The sequence below is a fragment of the Petaurus breviceps genome, unplaced genomic scaffold (genome assembly GCF_028583685.1).
Source record: "Petaurus breviceps papuanus isolate PSGF00001 unplaced genomic scaffold, PetGlider_PUasm1.0 229, whole genome shotgun sequence".
Lineage (NCBI taxonomy): Eukaryota > Metazoa > Chordata > Mammalia > Diprotodontia > Petauridae > Petaurus > Petaurus breviceps.
The window spans coordinates 17,917,667-17,940,309 of NW_027185903.1; the positions used below are offsets into that span (position 1 = coordinate 17,917,667).

Below are 22,643 nucleotides of genomic sequence, written 5' to 3' on the forward strand. Positions count from 1 at the left end.
TGTAGTGCAGGGGATCACCTTCACTACAGTAGCAATCTCAATAGGGCTTATTTTCGGGGGAGGGCTTATTTTAGGGGAACCTTACACAGTAAGGGGAGGGCTTATTTTCGGGATAGGTCTTATTATCAGGGAAACACGGTAACTGGGGAAGGAGTCCTAATAAATTATTTTTATGATACAAACATGGTTCTGATACTTAAACCACAAAGAATCAAAACAGAAGAAAGAAAACTATAGACCAATTTCCCTAATGAATATGGATGCAAAAATTTTAAATAAAATATTAGCAAAAAGATTACAGCAAGTCATCATGAGAATAAATACGCTTCAATCAGGTAGGATTTATATCAGGAATACAGGATTGATTCAATATTAAGAAAACTATCAGCATAATCAATCATGTCAATAACAAAACCAACAGAAATCATATGATAATCTCAATAGACGCAGAAAAAGCTTTTGACAAAATACAACACTCATTTCTATTGAAAACACTGGAGAGCATAGGAATAAATGGAGCCTTCATTAAAATGATAAGTAGCGTCCACCTAAAACCATCACAAGCATTACATGTAATGAGGATAAGCTAGATGCATTTCAATAAGATGGGGGGGGGGGGAAGGTGACTCACTGATTTCACAATCTCACTGTTTCACAAAAAATAATGGGAAAACTGGAAAATAATATGGCAGAAACCGGGCATAGACCAACGTCTGACACAATATACTAAAATAAAGTACTATAAGCAAATTAGGGGAGCAAAGAATAGTTTATCTGTCAGATTTATGGAGAATGGAGGAATTTATGACCAAACAAGAGATAGAGAACATTATGTAATGCAAAATGGATAATTAAGATTACATTACTTTGAAAAATTTTTGCACAATGACAATGCAACCAAGATTAGGAGGGAAGCAGAAAAATGGGAAAGAATTTTACAACCAGTGTCTCTGATAAAGGTCTCATTTCAGACAGATATGGACAACTGAATCAAATGTATAAGAATACAAGTCATTCCCCTATTGATAGATGGTCAAAGATATGAACAGGCAGTTTTCACAGAAAGAAATTAAAATTATCTATAATCATATGAAAAATTCTCTAAATTACTATTGATTAGAGAAATGCAAATGAAAACAATTTTGAGGTACCACATCAAACCTATCAGAGTGGCTAATATGACAAAACAAGAAAATGATAAATGTTGGAGAAGATGTGGTAAAATTGGGACACTAATTCATCATTGATGGAGTTGTAAGCTGATTCAAATGTTTTGAAGAGCAATTTGGAAGTAAGCCAAAAGAATTATAAAAGTATGGATACCTACTAACCCAGCAATGCCACTTCTAAGGTTGTATCCCAAAGAGATCATAAAAATGGGAAAAGGATCACAACAGACAAAAATATTTATAGCAGCTCTTTTTTTGGTGGTCAAGAACTGGAAAATGAGGATATGCTTATCAACTGGGGAACGGCTGAACAAGTTGTGATATATGAATGTAATGGAATACTATTGTTCTACAGGAAATGATAAACAGGCAGACTTCAGAAAAACCTGTAAAGACTTATATGAACTGATGCTGAGTGAAGTGAGCAGAATCAGGAGAACACTGGACAACAGTAACAGCCACAGTGTGTGATGACTGACTTTGATAGACAGTCCTTCTCAGCAATGTAAGGACCTAAAACAATTCCATAACACTCATGATGGAAAATGTCATCCACATTCAGAGAAAGAACTATGGAGTCTGAATGCAGGGTGAAGCAGACTGTTTTCTTTTTTTGCTTTGTTCTTGTTTTATTTTTTCCTTTCTCATGGTCCCTCCCATTCATTCTAATTGTTCTATACGACATGATTAATATGAAAATGTGTTTAATAAGCATGTATATGTAGAGCCTATGCCACATTGCATGCCGTCTTGGGAGGGGGGAAGGGAAGGAAGGGGAGAAAATTTTTAACTTATGGAAGTAAATGAACTTGTATTTAAAAAAAAAAGAAAGAGAGACATTAATGCACTGTTGATGGACCTGTACACTGATTTAACCATTCTGTAGAGCAATCTGAAACTATGCTCAAAGGGCTAAAAAAATCCATGCTTATCCTTTGTCCTAGCAATACCACTCACTACTATCTAGGCCTATATCCCAAAAGACATAAAAGACAAAAATGAAAAAGACCTATATGTATATTTATAGTTCTTTTCTTGTAGCAACAAATTGGAAATTGAGGGGATGCCCATCAACTGGAGAATGGTTGAACAAATTGATATATGTGATTATGGTCTCAGAAAAACCTGTAAAGACTTGTACAGGCTGATGCAAAGTAATATGCACTGTGTACAAAGTAACAATAATATTTTAAGATGATCAGGTGTGAATGATTCAAGACTCCTCTGAAGGACTTATGATGAAAAATGCTATGCATCCCTAGAGAAAGAATTGATAGTGTTTGAATACAGACTCAAGCATGCTTTTTCACTTTCTTTAGGTTGTGTTTTGTTTAGGGTTTTTTTTTTTTTTGGCCTGTTTTCTTTCACAGGACTATTATGGTAATGATTTGCTTGACTATACATCTATAACTTATATCAAACTGCTTTCCTTCTCAAGGGGATGGGGAATAGGCGTGGGAGGCAAGGAGAAAGGGAGAGAATTTGGAACTCAAAGTTTTAAAAATAAATGTTAAAAATTATTTTTACATGTAACTGGAGAAAAATAAAATGTTAAATTTAAAAAAAGATTTACAAAAAAAAGAAGAAAAAAAAACTTGTCCACAGTCAGAGCCAACAAATGTCTAAAGCTGTATTTGAACTCAGGTCCTCCTGATTCTAGGCCCAGCACTCTATCCAGTGAGCCACCTAGCTGCCTGTGAAGATAAATAGGGACAAAAATAGCACTTACCTAAAAAAGTTGTTTTGCAAATCAAATGAGATAACCTTCCTAAACCATAAATAACTATATAACCGCTACCTATTATTTGAACCTTTAAAATATGTAATTAGGAAATAATGCTACCACTAAATTTTATGTAATGGCTACATTTAAGTGAGCAAAAAACGGTTTTATACTTACATCACTATTAACCTAAAAATGTGATACATAAAATAATTTTAAACCTTAATGAAATAAGGAATATATTCAAATAGTGTACATTTAAAGTCAAATAGGAATCGATATAGAAACTACAGACAATTGACTTCTGCTTGTAATTTAAAATGGGGAAAAAATTAAATAAGTAATTAATAAGAAGAAATTATCTTTTAAGATTAACCAAACATCAGGGGCGGCTAGGTGACACAGTGACTAAGAGCACCAACCCCAAGTCAGGAGGATCCGGGATGGATTCCAGCCTCAGATACTTAACACCCACACACAAAAAAAAAAAAACCTGACCGTGTAACCCCGGGCAAGTTACTTAACCCCAACTGCTTTAAAAAAAAAAAAAAAAGATTAACCAAATATCAAAGACTGACTCCTTAGGACAATCCTTTGAGATAGTCATTTCTATTTTATTTCACGACTATCAAGAATCTAAGACTTTTCGTCTACTATTTAACTACCTTAGCACCTACCATTACCAGTACATCTTACATAGTAGGTAATAAATTACTTTTAAAACAAAAATGTTCTCCCCAAAGCTGCCAACGATCATTTAATCACCAAATCCAATTGCCTTTTCTCAATCCTCATACTCAACCTCTCTGCAGTCTTTTGACACTGCTGATCACCCTCCTCTCCTTAATACTTTCTTCTCTCTCTAAGCTGTGGGAATTCCACTCTTTCCTGATTTTCTCCTCTGTCTCCCCAGGGATCCTTGGCTAGATCAGGTGTGCCTTCTATCCTGAGTCCTCCCCTCTTCTCCCTCTGTACTACTTCACTTGATGTTTTCATTAGCTCCCAATGATTTAATTACCATTTCTATGCTGATAATTCTCAGGTCTACCTATACTGCCCATCTTTGACTGCATTTCAGACATCTAAAACTAGATGTCCCAATGACAACTTAAATTCAATATGTCCAAAACTAAACTCATCTTTACCCCAAGACCTCCATTCCTCCTCAAACTTCCCTATTGTCAAGGAAACCACCATATTCTCATTCCCCAAGGCTTGCACCTTAAGTGCCATTCTGGATTCTTCACTATCTCTTACCTCCTCCATAATGAACCTCTTGTCAAGTCTGTTGATTTTACCTTTGTAACATCTCTCAATTAAGCCTTTTACATTTCTACCACTACGGCGGCAGGTGATCAACACATCATGCTTGGACTATTACAACAGCCTCCCGGGGAGAGTTGGGGGGGGGGGGATTGAGGTCTCTCTGCCATAAGTTTCTCTATACTATAGACCAATACTATTCAGCTGTCAAGGTAATCTTCCTAAAATGATCTGACCATATCCTCCACCACCTCCTTGGGGGCCATCTCCAGTCATCTTGATCTATATCTGGCCACTGGACCCAGATGGCTCCAGGGGAGAAAGTAAGACTGGTGACTGCATAGCCCTCCCTCACTTAAATCCAATTTCACCTGCAAGCCATGGTATCACCTTCCTGCTGTCATGGTCCTATTTGAGAATGAAGGACAAATAACTACTATCTCCTTATTCACTAAACTCCAGAAGCTCCCAATGACCTCCACGATCAAACACAAAATCCTTTTTGACAATGAAAGCCCTTCATAACCAGCTGTCCCCTTTATCTGTCCAGTATTTTAATAACTTAACACCTCCTTACACAAAACTCAACCCAGTGACATTGGTTCTCCTTGTCGTTGTCCAACAAGACACTTTGTCTCTGGACTCCAGGCATTTTCACTGACAATCCCTCAGGCATAGAATGTTCTCTCTCAAGGAAAATGTTGTGAATTTTTTTCCAAGCATTTTATCAAATATAAAAATCCCTTGCTCAAAAGAAAACAAGTCTAAATGAAGCTTCATGCAATTAAGATAATGTTTTGAGATTTTTCTCTATCTGTAAAGCACTCAGCATTCCTAACATTCTCCATGTTTTATACCACAGCCCAGTAACCACTACACCATACAGGTGGAAGTGTGGGTTTGAGGCCCATTGAACACTGAATCTCTCCCAATATATCACAATTCTAGAAACACCTATGCTAAGTAACATTGTGTTGAGCCACTGTGAAAATTCACAATGTTCAATAGCCCACAACACTTCTCATTTCTTCTGGCTCTACATTCAGTTGCAAGCTCATCAAGTACACTGGTTATCAAATGATATGCCACAGAAGCCTGGGATGCCACAGGGCATCTCTAAGGGTTCCTTAAAATAAAGTGTGGCCATGAGAAGATGCTGGTTTTTGACTACACTAAAATGTTCAATGTCTTACTCAAGACAATCATAGTGTCGGGAATTAGAAGCCATAAGAAACCGCCTAAAAAATGTTTATAAGAAAACGCACATACACACACACGGGTCTGAAAACTGATAGAACAGAAAGTAATTTCTGTTAAGACACAGGTGAATTTAGATTTAGTTGTGGCTTCAGCAATGATTCATTATGTGAATTTAAGCAAATAACTTCCCATCCTTCAGTTTAGGCATCTATAAAAATAAGTTAAATGTCATTTATTTCTCTTTACCTCACAAGAATAGAGTAAGGGAAAATGAAAATATCTGTAAATATTCATTTCGAGCTCCAAAATACATTGTAAACATAATCAGAGCATGAGTTGGGTGTTTTGCTTTGTTTTGTTTGTTTTTGGTAAACCAGTGAGAGATGAAAAAAAAATGACAAATTATATCCTTTCTTTCACTGGCAACTTCATAATTTTATTACAATCCATTAAAAATAAATTAAATCAAATTACAGTCATCCCAATAACTGAAACATGACTATTCTCTTACATAATAAAACTCCGAATTCAACTTGCTAAAACAAATTGCACAGAGCGTAAGGTTGTTAGACTTTAGATAAATATATAAGAACACAGTTTAAATCTCAGGATTTGAACATGAAATTATGTTTAAAAAGCTACTGAACTGTGTTCCAATAAAGAGACAATGACTAATTCCTTCATTTAAGTCTTCCTCCAATGCTAGCCATCCCATGAAACAGGGCTCACACTGGGTCCTTTAAGGTTACATAAATAGGGCCCAGTCACCCTAAGGCCTTATAGCAGGCTGAAAAATTTCCCCTATAATAACTAGCCATGTGACCTTCGGGATATTAATTTAATTAATAAAAAGGGATAGACTAAATAACTTCTAAGGTCCCTTCAGTTACAAAATTTTTATTATTTTAATCAAAAACTACTTATTAAATATCAATATAGACAAGATGACTTATTATACATCTGGCAAAGAAAATTAAACAAAGGACTTATCCCTTGAGTTGATCATCTAGAAATAACAATAAAAACAAGCATACACACAAACTGATGTGCAGATAAACATAAAGATTATGAAAAATATTTTTTTCAGTTGAAAAGGCATAAAAAGGGCAAGTTGTACATTAAAATAAATGGGAGAAAATATGAAAGGAAAGAGAAAGAAATACCTCAGTTTCAATTATGTCAAAAATATATCTATCAAAAATTTTGAACAATATAAACTCAATGCCATTTTGAAAATGGAGTAGTGGTTTACAGTATCCATTGCTTACACCATTTCTCAAGATTAAAGCATACCATTACTGATGGGAGAGCTTCTAACCTACCTAAATCGTAACTGAGCTTGAATCAAATAAAATCTGATTCACCCTTGGATCAGATAAAATTAATAAGCTGGTAACTGGAAATATCTGAACCAGGGGCAATTTTGATTAAAACAATCAGGCTAGATTCGTTATCCACTTTCATTCTCAAAGGTCCTGAAATAGCGCTCTTGGGTATGTGAATTCTTCCTAGTAGCTGACAGAACATGCAACTCAAACCTGTTCTACCCCTCTCTCTTCTGCTTTCAAGGTAACCACCCAGAACCTCATCAATGAGCTGAGGGTGAAGGTGTGACGTCCTGGAGGTATAGTAAAAGTAGCCAGGGCAGAATATAGAAGAACAACAATTATATGATTCCAGATCTACCTACAGGTGTCAAAAAATGTAAAATCACTGTGGATCTTGAATTGTGCCCTCTGAACCATACTTATTGTTTCCATAGGGCAAACATGTCATCCAATCTTTTCATATCCTTTCCAAATCAAGTATATTTCCCCATGAGAATACAGCTGACAAGACTGATTTGAGATAATTGCAAAAACTGTTCACTATTGAAATGCATGATAGAGCAATTACAGACAGAGATAAACAGACACAAAAACAATTTGCAGCAAATAAGTGCAACTTAACAAATATGTTAAAGTTCTCCTTGGCAAGGCAAATAAAAGAATTCACAGCCTAGTCTATCATGTGTCCAAAGGTAACAAAGAAACCATCTTTTCATGAAATGTTAATTTGGTCATTTCATATTGCAATGCTCATGATAACTATTTTCAAGATTATCACTGTGACAATTATTGCAGTGAGGTAAAGGAATTATAAGTCAACATATGCTATGGATAGTAACTTCAAAGCAAAGCTAAGAATAAGCTAGAATGATGAAAAATCTTGAAATTATGGGTCAGATAAAAGGAAGGAAAGAGGCCTCTATACAACATAATCAGAAGGTACTGGACATAACAAACACCAAATAAAAAAAATTTCCAATTGTTTTTCTTAGTATCTTGCATCTTTGCAGCTATGCATCCTTTATTGTAATTTTCAGTTTTGCTGGCATGTAATTTCCTCTTTTCCCGTTTCAACTTAAAAAAATCAAGTGATCATATTTTGTTTCCTCTTTATTGTTATTTTTCCCTCCCCATTTCATGCTATTTGGTTTCTTTTTTTCTTTTCCATATTATATTAGTAAATAGTTTATTATTTATACATCCTTTTCCTAAAAATATTCACTGGTTTTCTTTAATAATTTAATTATTAAAATTTCCATTGTAAGTTTTATAATTTCCCCTTTTTACTTACTTGGGTTTCAATGACTTAATTTCAAATTTTTTAAACTATATTAGAAACACATGGGAAATAACCAGTATGTAAAGCCATGGAGATGAAATGTGAATATATGTAGGGGGAGGAATCACTATGATAGTCCTTGTTTGGGAGTTCTGTGGATTATGATAAAAATGTACCTTTGTACATTTTTTTTGTTCTTTGTTTTTCAACACTTACAGAAAATGTTTTTACATACTTTCCCAAAGCATGGCATTCAGATTTTCTTTATATTTAAGGGGACCCAAATATTCCTTCAAACATTAGTCTTCAGATGATGATGATAGCAAACATTTAAACAGTCCCTATGTGCCAAGCCCTAGGTTAGGCACTCTACAATTGTTATTTCATTTGATCCTCACGCAACAACCTTAGAAGGTAGTTGCTACTATGAGACCCATTATACAAATGAGGAAAACAGAGGTTAAGTGACTTGCCCAGGGTCACACACATTTCGCAAGTATCTGAGTCCAGATCTGAACTAAAGTTTTTCTTGACTCCAGGCCCAGTGCCCTACCCACTGCCAAGGGTATTGAGGGAATAAAATAAGGAAAACCTGGAAGTTGATTAGTACTGTTCTGAGGATTTAAAGAGATAGGAAAGAGAAGGGAAAATAAAAGAAGGAATACACTGGTACAGAAAGGGGGAAGAAGTAGGCAGAACCCATTACTTTCTTAGGCAACCCACTATACTTTTTGGTAGCTATAATTGTCAGGAATTTTTAAAAACTCATTTTGAGGGTACAGTGTTTGTCTGTCTCTCTGTTTCTATATCTGTTTTTCTATCTATCTGTCTTATCTATTATCTGTGTGTCTGTCTGTCTATCTATCTATCTATCTATCTATCTATCTATCTATCTATCTATCTATCTATTTATCTATCTATCTACCTATCTATCGTCTTCATTTCTCACCTGGGCTCGAATTAGAACAACCACTCATGAATATTAATGCTAATCAGTGGGGAAACTTTAGCCTGCTCCATTTTTCTCATCTGGGCCTGTTTGCACTTCCTTAGTCAGCCTGGTATCCCTCAGTTCCCTGTGAGCTCACCATATTACTGCTAGGCTATGTATGTGCAGACTCCTGATTGACTTTAACCGTATTGTAGCTCAGAACCCCCAAATTCAAGTAATTTACTAATCTCAGGCTGCCCCAGTAACCACCATGCCAGTCTTGAACTTGCAACTTATTAAAGTCCTTACATAATTATAAACTATTTTACCTTCCCACTTTGTGTACCTGTAGTCACATTTTTAAATGAATATAAAGTCCTACACATAAATTAATTTATCAAGCACCAACTATGTGCTAGCCAAATAGATTCTTAAAAGAAAATTACCCAAACATCTTACATAGGGCAAAGCAGGAACTGAAAGAAATCATTGTTCATCTGAAACAAACTGGGGGGGGGGGGGAACCCTCCCAGGAACATCATGCTCAAAATGCAGAGTTTCTAGGTCAAGGAGAAAATTTAGACACAGATGATGTAGCTGCCATCACTATAAAGGAGTGGAAAGCTTTGACTATAATATGCTAGAAGGCAAAAGAGATGGGATACTTTTTATTCTAAACTTAACATCAAATAAAATGGGCCTTTCTATGTATATAGCAGAACCAAAAAATACAGCTAGAGATCTTTAAAAATGGCTTTCTTGTCTTTTTGCATATAATAAATTCAGCATGCAACTCTCCAAGCTGTTCTACTTGTCTATAACTCTTTCTGGTCTTCCATCTTTTCTCTTCTATGCATTTTTTAAAAAAATGCTTTGATGAATCTCTTTCTCCATCTTCCCCCCTCTTTCTTTCCCTTCTCCCACTACTAGTACTACTATTGTACCCTGGCTCCTACCTTTCTCCAACCCCAAAGACTGAGAGAAAAAATTATCCGTGTAACAAATATACATAGTCAAGTAAAACAAATTCCCACATTGTCCACATCTGAAAGCATCTATGTTCTTTGGCACTTTGCATCTATCACTCCTCTATCAAAAAGTGGATAGAGGGCTTATTACTGGTTCTTTGGAATCATGTTTGGTCCCTGTACTGATAAAACTCAAAATGTTGCTTTTCTTTACCTTTGTTACATTGTCTTACTGCCTCAGCTCATTTCATTCTGCATCAAATCATACAAATCTTTCCAGGTTTCTCCAAAACGTTCCCTTTTGCCACTTCTTACAGTTCAGCAATGTTCTATTACATCAACATGCTACAATTTGTTCTACCTTTCCGTAATTGTTGGGCACCCCTTTAAATGTACAGTTCTGTTCTATGACCAAAAAAAAGCTACTATGAATGTTTTCATCCAGAAGGATCTTTTTCTTATTCATTTTTCCTACTATTACTTTGAATCTATGTTTACTTTTTAGTTATACTGTAACTTTAGACATCTATGACACTACAAATGGTAAATCTAAAGCACCACGTGATAGTATGACATACTAATTATCATTCTATTGATGATAATACCCACTCTACTAAACTCTTCATCCAGTCTACTCGGTCTTCTCTAATTTTCAGATGGTGAGGATAACTTTAGAGTTTTATGTAAATCTTATTAAATTGCCTTCAATTAAAAGATGTTTTAAACAAATTTAAGTATTCATTTGACCACAACTATGCATATAAACTTTGAATTATGAAGTGTTGGGTAATGGGTTTATGTTTTACTTAGCCACTAGAAAACCTCAAAGAACTAGGAAGACATTTAAGTTTTCTAATTTTAAAAAAGGATTTTATTGTATAATATATTTTATATTGAAAAACAATTGTTTTTAAATAGAACAAAATTATTTTCAAAGTATTTCAAACATAATACCAAGATACATTCTATCTTTTATGTAAGTAAATTTTTCTCAATGTGACTCAGACTTTAAGAAAAAGTAGATATAAAATTAGATCAGTCATAATGATTAAATTTCCCAAATCAAAAACACCTGATCTGACAAAAAGGTCAATGACCTATTAAAAAGCACACATTTCTTGAAATGAGGACTGTACCAGAAGGTTGAATATATATAGCTGCTCTAACCACATTGTACACCAAAGTTATATAGTTGGTATTACCAGAAATATAGCTCAGTAATGTAGAATCAAGCATTAAATATTGAGAGATCAAGAGCTTAAGTTTAATGAAACTTTATGAAAACTTTTTGCCTTAGTTCCATTTTTTAAAATACAATAGACAGAAATGATCCTTGACAAATGTTGAGAACTTTAATAATAATATAAAATATTTTATCTGGTACTAAAAATTTCAAAATTCACAAGAAAAAAATTGTGAAGTCTCAAAATTAAAGCTTAAGTATTATAAACACCACTAGAAGAGCACCAAAAAGAAAAGAAAAGGGGTTCTAAAATTCAACTGTTTTATGACACTCATTTATATGATTACTTTATTCCAGAAACAAAATTAAAAGTTTTATCTTAGGTATTTAAGTTTCAAACTACTTTATCCCTCTTATATTTATACAAAGGCAATGGTGTTTAACTGAAGAATTTTTAAGTCCTTAGAAATTATTCAAACTTGACCCAGAATAAAAAAAAAAAACCCTGCATATACTGTCCAAAGAGTAAGGGAAATTTAAGAAAATAAAAATGCAAATGTGCATTTTAGCAGTCTCTTGAATTTATTAACCTAAAAGGTTTAATTTCCATTTTCCTGCATCAGCTTTATTTATAAAATGTCGTGCCCTATAAATATGCTGTTATTTTCTATAGTCAAGCATCCTCTTAACAAATCTTCTCATTAATATGTAAATTTAAAGTCAATCGGTCTTCTCCCTGACAGCGCCAGGAATTCCTAGTGCACTGTATAATCGGCTTTGACTTGGCATCCACCATTTATCATCAAAGATGTCAGTTAGAAAAATTATGGAAAATGCACTGCAATTGATATGACTGCAATCTACTTTGTCAACACTTAATTGTTCCTCAAATCATACATTTACATATAAACAGCCTAAATACTGATCTATAATGATGCAAATAAACTAAATTAAAAATCTCTTCTGCTGTTTAAGATGCCTAGTTATATATGATGTGTTCATTTAAGAAGTTATTGACAAAGGCACACAAACCAGCTCATCTCAGAAAGTATTTCTACTAATTTTCAATTCCCAAAGTAATCAGTTTTGCCTTCAAGCATATAAACACAAACCAATGTTAAACTAATTCAGTACATAAAATGACTTTTTTTTTTGTAAAGCGTATTAGTTTGGTGATTTCAATGACTAGTCAATCTAATTTTAGGCAGAATAAAAAGCAAATAGCTGATATATTTCAAAAAATATTTAGTCACAAAAACTGACTAGGATCTTAAAAAGAAAAGAAAATCACATTGCATAAGTAATAGACATACTATGAGAAAATACATCAAATGGTGCAATGGAAAGATCATCAGACTAAAAGTAAGAAGATCCTGGGCACTTGTCCTCATCCTACTACTTACTGATTTCTCGACCTTGGGCAAGCCACAAATTCCTTGAGTCTTATTTTCCCCTTCTCATATCAGATACCACCATCAGCCCTTCCTACTTCATTGATGGCAGCTGGCTATAAGGATCATGAAACAATGTAAAAAGAAGACCTTTTAGAACTGATTAATATACAGATTTAAAGGGTGATAAATTTTTTTTATAACTCCATTCCTCATTTATTTCTCTCACACACACGCATACACACGTGCACATGTACACACACGCGCACAAACACACGATATATATTTAAAAAAAAAACTTAAGAGACATTTCCTTTTCAGATTCTATGAAAATCCCTGTTTCAGAGTTGTCATAAATGGAAATCACTCTGCACTTGTAAAAAACAAAGTTCTGCAGGGCTCCTCCCCATGACAATGACTTACCATAATGTACTCTCATGCATAAAGTTAGTCTTACCATTTACAACACCTTTATAATATTAAAAGCAGAACCTGAAAGCTGAAGATGAGTCCTAGATGTTGTCTAATTTCTTCCAGTTTAGTCTAGCTCTAGCTATAAGATAATGATGGGTAAAAATATTTCAATCACCTAAATTAACTATACAAACCCCAGGAAAACAAGGTCAATCTGTCCTGGGAAGCTCACTAGATTATTGATGTCTTTGTCAAGTCAACATCTTCCTTCATATTTAGGCAATCAAAGAATCAAAAATACAATGAGCTGTTAGGACTTGGGGCAGAACACATGGAAGAGAAATGAACAGATATGAAAATGAAAATAACCACATCCTTAGCTGGCAATCCACAGTAAAGGCTATTTTATGATCTGTGCCTATGTAGCACTCTTCTACTATAGGCTTTTAAAACAGATTATAAGGGGCGAGTAAGAGCACCGGCTCCAGTGTCAGGATGACCTGGAGATCGAATCCTGGGCTCACTCAGCACCACACCCAGAAATAACTGGCCGTGTAACCTTGAGCAAGTTACTTAACCCCGATTGCTTAAAAAAAAAAAAAACAGATTATATTAATGGAGCTTGTATATATACACCTACACATTCGACAATGATATCCTTAGCATTTGAGGATGGATGTTTGGTAGTGTAAGAACCCTCAGAATCCTATAAATTGTGCAAAGGTTGCATAAGACTGCAACAAGGAAGTTCAGTACTTGAATAGAGTACCATGCCTAGAGTCAGAAAGACTCGAGTTCAAATCCAGTCTCAGACACTAGCTTTGTGACCCTGGGCAAGTCATTTAACTTGTTTTCCTCTGTTTCTTCATCTGTAAAATGGGATAAAATGAAAGCACCCACATGAACGGGTTGTTGAGAAGATCAAATAAGAACAATCATAAAGTGCTTAACAGTGTCTAGAAAGCAGCAAATACTATGTAAATGTTAGCTATTAGCTATTATTATAATTCTCCAACACTTGAACACTGGATTAATAACCCCATCTCATGTTTCTTATACACATTTACAGAATACTCTTCTCACAATACTTTGAGGCAGTATTATTATTCCTACTTTACAGTTAAAAAACTGAGCAGATAAATGAGACATCAAGTGACTCTACCAGAGTCAAACACCTTGTCAGAATTGAAGTCAGAACCTGAAATTCCAAAATTTAAAATGTAAGTCCAGGTTTCCTACTATTATACCACAAGACTGCTTAATGTTTGCCCTTTTTTATACTTTTTAGAAGACAATTATGAAGAGACTGAACTTCCCTTGCTTTTCTTAATTTTTCCCCTTCTTTTTTAACCTTTACTAAATAAATGCATGAATGAATAAACAAACAAATAAGTGAAATATACTGCAATTATTTCATATGCTATTGTAAATTACTTTTGGATATAGTTAAAATGCACTGGATAACACCATGCACTTAAAGACAGTTAATAAATATCATTCAATGGAGAGAATGATTGCAAAATTAATTCAGGAAAGTAACTATAGTTTTACATATGGAACTAGTGAGAGATTCAAAATTATACATACACTCCCCACTAATTATAAATGATAGTGAATCACTGAACATTCAACTTAAAACACTTAATACTTAAGCACTAAATACATTTCCTACCACCTATAAAATGGTTTTTTTTTTTTTCCTTAAGCTGCCATATGTATCAATGGTTTGATAAAACATTTTCAGCATCGGAGCACATGAACTTTTATCACACTCTCCAATAGAAACTCATGAGCATTTCAATTTCACTGGCATGAATATTAGTTATTATTATTTATGAAGCATCACTAAATCGAGAGCATTAATGTCTTGATCACTGCAAATTACCTTGACAATTAACTTTAAACAAATAACCTTCTAAATGTCACCTCAGGTTTAAATCATACTTCAAGATATCAAAAGATTCGTGATTTCATTAACGTAAGAGATTCCTTTCACCAATGCTGATCTTTCTGCACCACTTCAAAGGGAAAGTTCTTGAGTGGCAGTAGCCAAGACACATCAATTGGTGGCCAACTCAAAACTTTACTGTTTTCTTTTCATATAAAAACTACAAAACCAGCATCACAAACATTTTTCAATTAGAAGATATAAAAAAAAACCCTCAGATTTTGTGTAACTTTTAATGTAATCTGGCAACTGAAGTGAACTTAGAGGGAAACAATAGTTTCAGAAATGCTACCAACGTTTCTTCTCAGATATTTAGATCTGCCGTTCTATCTCTTTTAATAGCATACCTATTAGCATTAAGCAACTGAGCATCCACTGTATTCACAGATTTGTGCTAAAGGAAACTGTCTGATAGACTTGACTTCAAGACTATACCAGAGCTCTCTTAAATAAAGCATGAGAGATAATGTGCTAGTTTAATGGCATTTAAATTATTTTTAACTTAGTTCTCCTTAAAGTAATTGAAACTTAGTTATATATAAAAGTTGTCTACTTCTACTGCAAACTGTCTTAAAACTAAAGTGGCTGAAGTACCTTGTCAATGCAGCAATAAAACAAAAATTGCTTTTTAACTAATCTTTATATAAAAAAGATAAAATAATTTAGTCTTCATTAGCACATATTGTCATTCATTTTTAGTATGTAATGCCAACTAAAGTACTCATTATAAATTTTTAAAAACGGAATAGATTTTTAAAAAACTGACAGAAGAACTAATAGGCTTCAAAAAAGCTAACTAATGGAAAGTATTTTGTAAATTTTAACCACTATATAAAAATTATTACTATTCAATAATATTATTTAAAATTATATAAAAGAAAAATTGGATTTCATAGCTTTAAGTTACTTTTAGTAGAATAGTAATATAATAATATGTGCTACTAGAAGCAAGTGTTTGGATCTGCTGAGAGATGGAAATGACAAGATCACGATTAATGTAAAATTTACTGTTTGGGATGTTTTTGTAGACAATGCAGTGTTTCTCTTAACAGTGACATTCCATGAGTCACCAACTAGAACTGCAAATGCTGTGACACTATTAATATAATGAGCAGATGAAAGATGAGTCTTTTAAGCTGCCAACAGAATTTTGGGGTCTTCTCATTTAGACATATTTCAGTAAACTTAATTTTTTCATATATATCTTTTCAAGCTAAACCATCACCATCCTCCTGAGATATTTTACAAGCTGACAGATATGTTTAACACTTACCTCTTTCCAAGGACTCACAAACTGTGTACGTGCATATCGGGTTAGCATGTGGATTATGACAACCTGCCCCCACTCTTCAACATCAACTAGCAAATTACACAGCTTGCGGTAGTTTCTGTGAATCAGATCTATTCTATCTGGGCACACTTCTTCAAAAGCCATCACAACACTCCCAGCTACCAGCTAGAAAAGAAAAAGTATTAACACAATAAGATATACTTTTCTCAATGATTTTGCAAAATAATGTTTTGGCAATCTTTACAATACTGGATGTCACAGAAGTGAAAAAAGTGTTAATGTTTTAACAACTCATTAACCAGAAAACTCAGTGCCACAAGCAATATTTTTTAATATTTATTTACTATATATGGCCACATAACACTTTCCTAAGACAGAAAGCTTTAAAATTTCTATCTTCAGTTAAACTGCTAATACCTGGATCAAATTAGGATCCAACATAAATCAATTTTCCTATTTTTAAAAGCTAATATAGCCTCAAATATATAATTAACAAATAATATACCATACAAATGAAATAAATCAAAACATTAAACAAGGTTCAACATTTTTTAATGAAAGGTAAATATCAATTATTCAGTTAACTGGAGAAAAATACTGGTACATTTTGGTACAGAAACTCTTGATCGTACATTTAAATAACTTTTCATGTAGATAATTTCTTCACAAAAATAAAAAATTGTATGAAAGGTTAGGAAAGTTTCATCAAAATTAATGCAGTAAGTAGTCAAAATAGCACACTGCCCAAAAGGTGTGACTTTTTGAAAGTGAATTAACATCATACCAGAAATACTCAATGTGTTTTTAAAATTACTATCCTTTTTCTAATTGGCTTAATTAATATTTCTGTCAAGTTATATATCATATAATACCTAACATGATAGGACATCTATATGAACCACTGATATGTATGCAGTTAGCCAAGCAATGTGATACAGTTTTCTAGTAACAAATTAATGCCATATTCTTTCTGAACACTGGGGATTCTTCATTTCAACCTCTAAAATTTCCCCAATGACTTAAAGTAAGCAATTAAATAGAAATACAATTTACTGAAATGGCACTTTTTGAAAAATATTAAATACAATGATATTCATATTTTTAGTGTTTTTCCCTGTATCTGGCTGACATTTGGTTTATTAATATGCACCCAACAATACAATTGAAAGAAAACAGCTCAGAATATGGACTTGCTATTATGCTAAACAAGTTTCAAGTCCTGTGGGGATTTTATGAATTACCAATCAGTATAAACGTGAAGTCGCATTTATTGACTCCAGCCCTGCCCATGTACTGGTACCTGCTGGTCCCAGCATGTATGCAAGTCATTCCAGAAAGCAAAGAATTGATTATTTGTGAGAACTAAATCAAAATGTATTATGCTTATGATAATTTTCCATTTTCTGTTTATGTGGAAAGTTGTTTATATCCTAACCATTACTTTTTGATATATACTACGTTAAATCTTCCTTCTAAACAGAAATTAAAGTTAGGTAACTATCATGTTTCCATAGACTAAAATTAGTATCTTTTAAACTTCTTTTAAAAACACTAAACACAGTTTACAGCATATACTAACAGGAAAATCTGAGCTCTTCTGAAACTGTAAAATACTGCGTGTAAAATGATTCATATGAATATATGTGTGTATATATATATATATTTTAAGAATATATTTAAAAAATTATTTGGAGAAGGTAAATTTACAGATAAGTAACAATCAGCTTAAAAGGAATCCTTAAATTTCAGATCAAATATAAAATAATAATAAATAAACACAAATGAATGGATTAATAAATGAATGAATTGCAGTCATGAGTAATCTTTACTTGACCTCCAAGTAAAATCAATCTATCATTTTTATATTATGCAACAATAAAAAGTAAAACAATATGCATACCTGGCTACCATATGACATTCAATTTTAATCTGGTTAAGAAAATAGTTTAAGCTTAAAAGAAGTTTAAAGTTTCAAGAACAGAAGTAAGAAAACACTTAGCAAAAGCTAAGAAGAAGAAAAAAGCTCTTATTCTGTCACCGTTAAAAATTTAATCTGAAAAGGAAAAGTGAAAAACAGATAATTTTAAAAGCTACAACTGACCATTCAGCAGTATTCACTCTACTATTGTCTTAACAGTTTGAGCCTATATCTAAATGCTAGCAAAATAGTTGATAATTGAAGTTTATTAAATGTTCAATATTCCATAAAACACTCAGAATTAAAATAAAATGATCCACTTAGATTTTAAAACCTAAAAATATTGGTTTCCAAAATACAGTCAGTTAATTTCCATCTCACTGTGTCAATAGTAGCTTTTTGTATAAGGGCGAAAATAAATCACTGCAACAAAACTAGCAATGAGCTCATCAAATTCAAATGCAGCTTTCCATTTATGTATTTTTTATATTAAAGCAATAAACATGGTTCATTTGTCTTCCACTGGTTGCCACGTTTTTCTGTGCTGTTGCTATGAACTTCAGCCATTAGCTGCGCTCCAAGGTAAACTACATGAACCATCAACAAAAGTGACACCCAATCTATGGAGTTCATATTTTCTCTAGATTATCTATGCTAGTTGACAAGCTGGTAATGAAAAAAATCACACTAAGCAAATGGTTCCTCTAATAACAATAAATTTTCTATAAAATTATGAAGGGTACAAAACGTTTCCTTGCATCTATTTTGTCATGAATTCTAATTAACGCTGCAAAAACCTGAGAGTGCTGGGTCATCACAAGAAGTGCATCAAGGTTTGATTGATAATATGGTGTAAGTTGGCCAATGCTGCCAAGATTTCCTTCTCTTAAATTAATGGCCATCCCACCTGCCCTAATCATACAGCACAAATGATATTCCCCTTCTTATTTCAATTTTCTGGAGGCATGGAAAATAGGAAAGATCAGTCATTTATCTTCTAATAGCTGGATAATAGATCTATCACAATAAAACATCTGCAGAAACTAAGATTGTTTTTCCCTCACCACAACAGTAGGGCTTTTTACTAACATTAAATCAATAATTTACAAAAACCATGTCTTACCCACAGATTTTAGCTAAAAACTTGACATACTCATTAAATATCTCTAAGATTGCTAAAATTAAGGAGTAGGGCCTTTGAAACAAATTCTTTTTCTTCCTTTTAGTAGATATAAATGTTTTTTAAAGTCACTGAATTTCTAAGAATCAACATTTTCTACAGAAAATGACAGATGATCAAAACCTTCTACTCTAAATTCATCAGAAATAAGTGAGACTAGATGACAAATACAAAAAAAAATAGAAAAATGTGAGAAGAATTGCATGAACTGATACAGCAAGAAAAGAATTAACATGATTATGAAATTAATGTAAAGGAAAACAACAATGAAGGAAGGTCATTGACTTCAGAATAATGATAATATATACCCTGCCTCTCATTACAGAGGTAAAAAAAATTAAAATACATTGTCAGAAACAGACAATATGTTGATTTGAGTTGCTCAACTGTACTTACTTATTCCAAAGGATGGTGGAAAAGAAGATTATTGGGAAGTGAATTTTTTTTAAATTAACAAAACTTTGAAAAAATGAATATAACATAACATTTACCATATTCTTTAGAACATCACCTCTCCTTAACTCACAGCTATATTGTACTTTCAAATACCTCTCTTAAGAAATTTGCACAAACTCTTAGCAATGAAGTATTCATTGCTGAAAAACTTGTAACCTGTTGAGAGCTTCTCCCACAAAATATACTTGGCCACCTATGTGCTCAAGAAAGAGTATTTCTAATCTTTTTTTCTATCATTACCACTACCACCCCTCACCTCCAGCTAGGCTGGTGAAGCCTTCCCCTTTCTCCCTCCTGAGAATGTCTTTAGACACATAAAATATATAGGACCACAAAGAAAACTAGTCATAATAAAATAGCCTTTAATTAAAAAAAAAAATGTCCATGGACTCCAGGTTAAGAACTTCTCCTTTATAGACTGGATGACTATCTAAACCTTTAATTAGATAAATCCATCCTTTCTTTTGATCATTCCTCACCATCCTTTTTTTAAAAAACATGTCAAACAACCGAGGACAAAAGTAACTCATGTCAGTTCTTTACTGATAAACTAGGACTGGCCATTATCACTTACCATTTAGAGCTTTTGGAATAGGAACAGAAATAGGTACCTCTACCATTCAAAATGTAGCGATCCCCATCTACTCTGGTTCCCATTTATGAGGATCTTATCAAGTAAGTCTCTGAACAATTTTCTACTCCCCAAAAGGAGTAGAAACAATAAAAAACCAGTGGAAACAATAAAAACCATTCATGGCTTTTTTTCCCCCCAATACTCACAGTCTTCCACCAACACTCCTCTTAACCACTGTACAAAATCCCAGGCATTCACTGAGAGACACAGAAGCTTTTTTTAAAAATATTTGAAAACATTTTCAAGTCTTTTTGTAGAATTTTAATGATCACCAAAAAAAACAATTATTTCTTGCTTAATAGATACTAAAATTAGCTCATTCAAATATCCATTTTAGCAACAGAATATTGAAGCTCATTTAACATAGTCAAAAAAGACTTCTTTCAAATAGATTAATAATCAAAATTAAATATTTTGTTTGCACTAAAAACTGAAAACAATTTAGACAAAAGCAAAATAACTTTCGTCCAACATGTACTTACTTATACCTATCTGACCTTTTACCCCAATCCTTCTACTTACACACAAGGATGTAAAAAAATATACACACATACATACATATATGTATATGTTGCCACAAACCATCCCATCTCCCTGTTCATCAACCTCTTCAACTACCACAATTACTGCCTTCAGCCTACACAGGTAAAGTCTCAGTATTGATCTCAATATCACAATAATTGCTCTACCTCTATGATCCTAAACTTTCAAATTTCTCTCTCCAATTCAAACTTCATATTCCTCTATCTCTCCTTTTGCTAGAGTCCTCCTCCATTCATTTTTTCCATCCTTCAGTCCCTTCAACTCTTTCTACTTCTCCCAACTCATCACACCTATGTGAGCATGATTTTCCTCCCTTCACAGCTGTGAGAGGGGAAAAATCCAGACTCCTGAGGCTAATTCTTTTCCTCAGAAAGTACAGAAATGATCCTCCAGACTTAATTGGCTTAGGGGATCAAAGGCTTAGACTGCTGAAATTGCTTCTGGTCACATAAGTACAAAAAGTCACAAGAAGCTCCAGCTCCTCCCTGATGCTTACTAGAGAAACTCAGGTAATTGGCAGGTAAGGAGCCTCTGAATCCACTGAAGTTGAATCCACAAGGAGTCCTTGCTGAATATCCTTGCTGAGTATTCTTCCCCTGATAAAGCTGAGAAAATCAACTTTTTTTTTAAACATAAATTGATTTCAAAATTCTTATTTTGTTCCAATATTGAACCTAAAGTACAACAGGACTGGTCTTGTGTACGCTGGCATGCAACAACAGTCCTGATCCTGTGGTTGACTAATTCACCTACACGTTACAGTCTCAACTTCAACCTGTTACTTCCTTGTCCTACAGCTGGTCGGTCACACCCAACTCAAAAGGATGTCATCTCATCAATTCAGGAAAACCCTCTAAATTACACAAATTAAAACCCATTCATGCCTTTCCAAAGTACACCCAACATACTAAAGGCCCTCCTAGTCCTTTCTTAATACTACTCAGATAACAAGGGAACATTCTGGCTAACCTCTCTTATTCTTGCTGTGACCGACCTGTATCTCCTTCCTATCACAAAGTCCTTGATACCACAACTCCTACTTTTCAGAGTTCCTTGTCACCTGATTGAACCCACCAGCTTACACTATTACCTTCTGCATGATACATATTTTAGGTTCTTAGGTGGCTGTCATACTCCATGGATCACAGCCATATAGAAATGCCAGGAAAATATTAGTATTAAAGAGATAGGCCTTACTTTTCAGAGAAAGAAATTAAAGCTATCTATACTCATATGAAAAAGTACTCTAAATCAGTATTGATTAGAGAAATGCAAATTAAAACAACTCTGAGAGTACTACCTCACATCTATTAGGTCGGTTAATATGACAGAAAAGGAAAATGATAAACACTGGAAAGGTTTGAGAAAACTGAGACACTAATACAGTGTTAGTGGTGTTGTTAACTAATCTGGAGAGCAATTTTAGAACCATGCCCAGAGAGTCTATAAAACTATGCATACCCTTTGACCAAGCAATCCTACTATGAGGTCCGCATAGCAAAGAGATAAAGAAAAAAAATTTTATCCCACATAAAAGAGGCAAGAGAAAGCTATTACAATGGAGGGGAAGAGCAGGGAGGTGAAAGGGAGTGAGTCAACCTTACTCTCAATGTATTTGGCTTAAGCAGGGAATAACATATATACTCAGTTGGGTATCTTACTCTATAGGAAAGTAGGAGGGGCGGCCAGGTGGCTCAGCGAGTAAGAGCACCGGCTCCAGTGTTGGGACGACCTGGAGATCGAATCCCGGGCTCAGACACTCAGCACCACACCCAGAAATAACTGGCCGTGTAACCTTGAGCAAGTTACTTAACCCTGATTGCT

The 22,643-nt window shown here is 33.8% G+C and overlaps 1 protein-coding gene across 2 annotated transcripts in view; it reads right to left on the minus strand.

Moving 5' to 3' along the window:
• AP3B1 (adaptor related protein complex 3 subunit beta 1) overlaps positions 1–22,643 on the minus strand; it is a 357,386-nt gene that overhangs the window by 213,433 nt on the left and 121,310 nt on the right. For both annotated transcript variants that reach the window (XM_069096283.1, XM_069096282.1), the window contains exon 7: positions 16,071–16,253. In XM_069096283.1, coding sequence (XP_068952384.1) covers positions 16,071–16,253 — 183 coding nt within the window. The remainder of the gene's footprint in view (positions 1–16,070; positions 16,254–22,643) is intronic.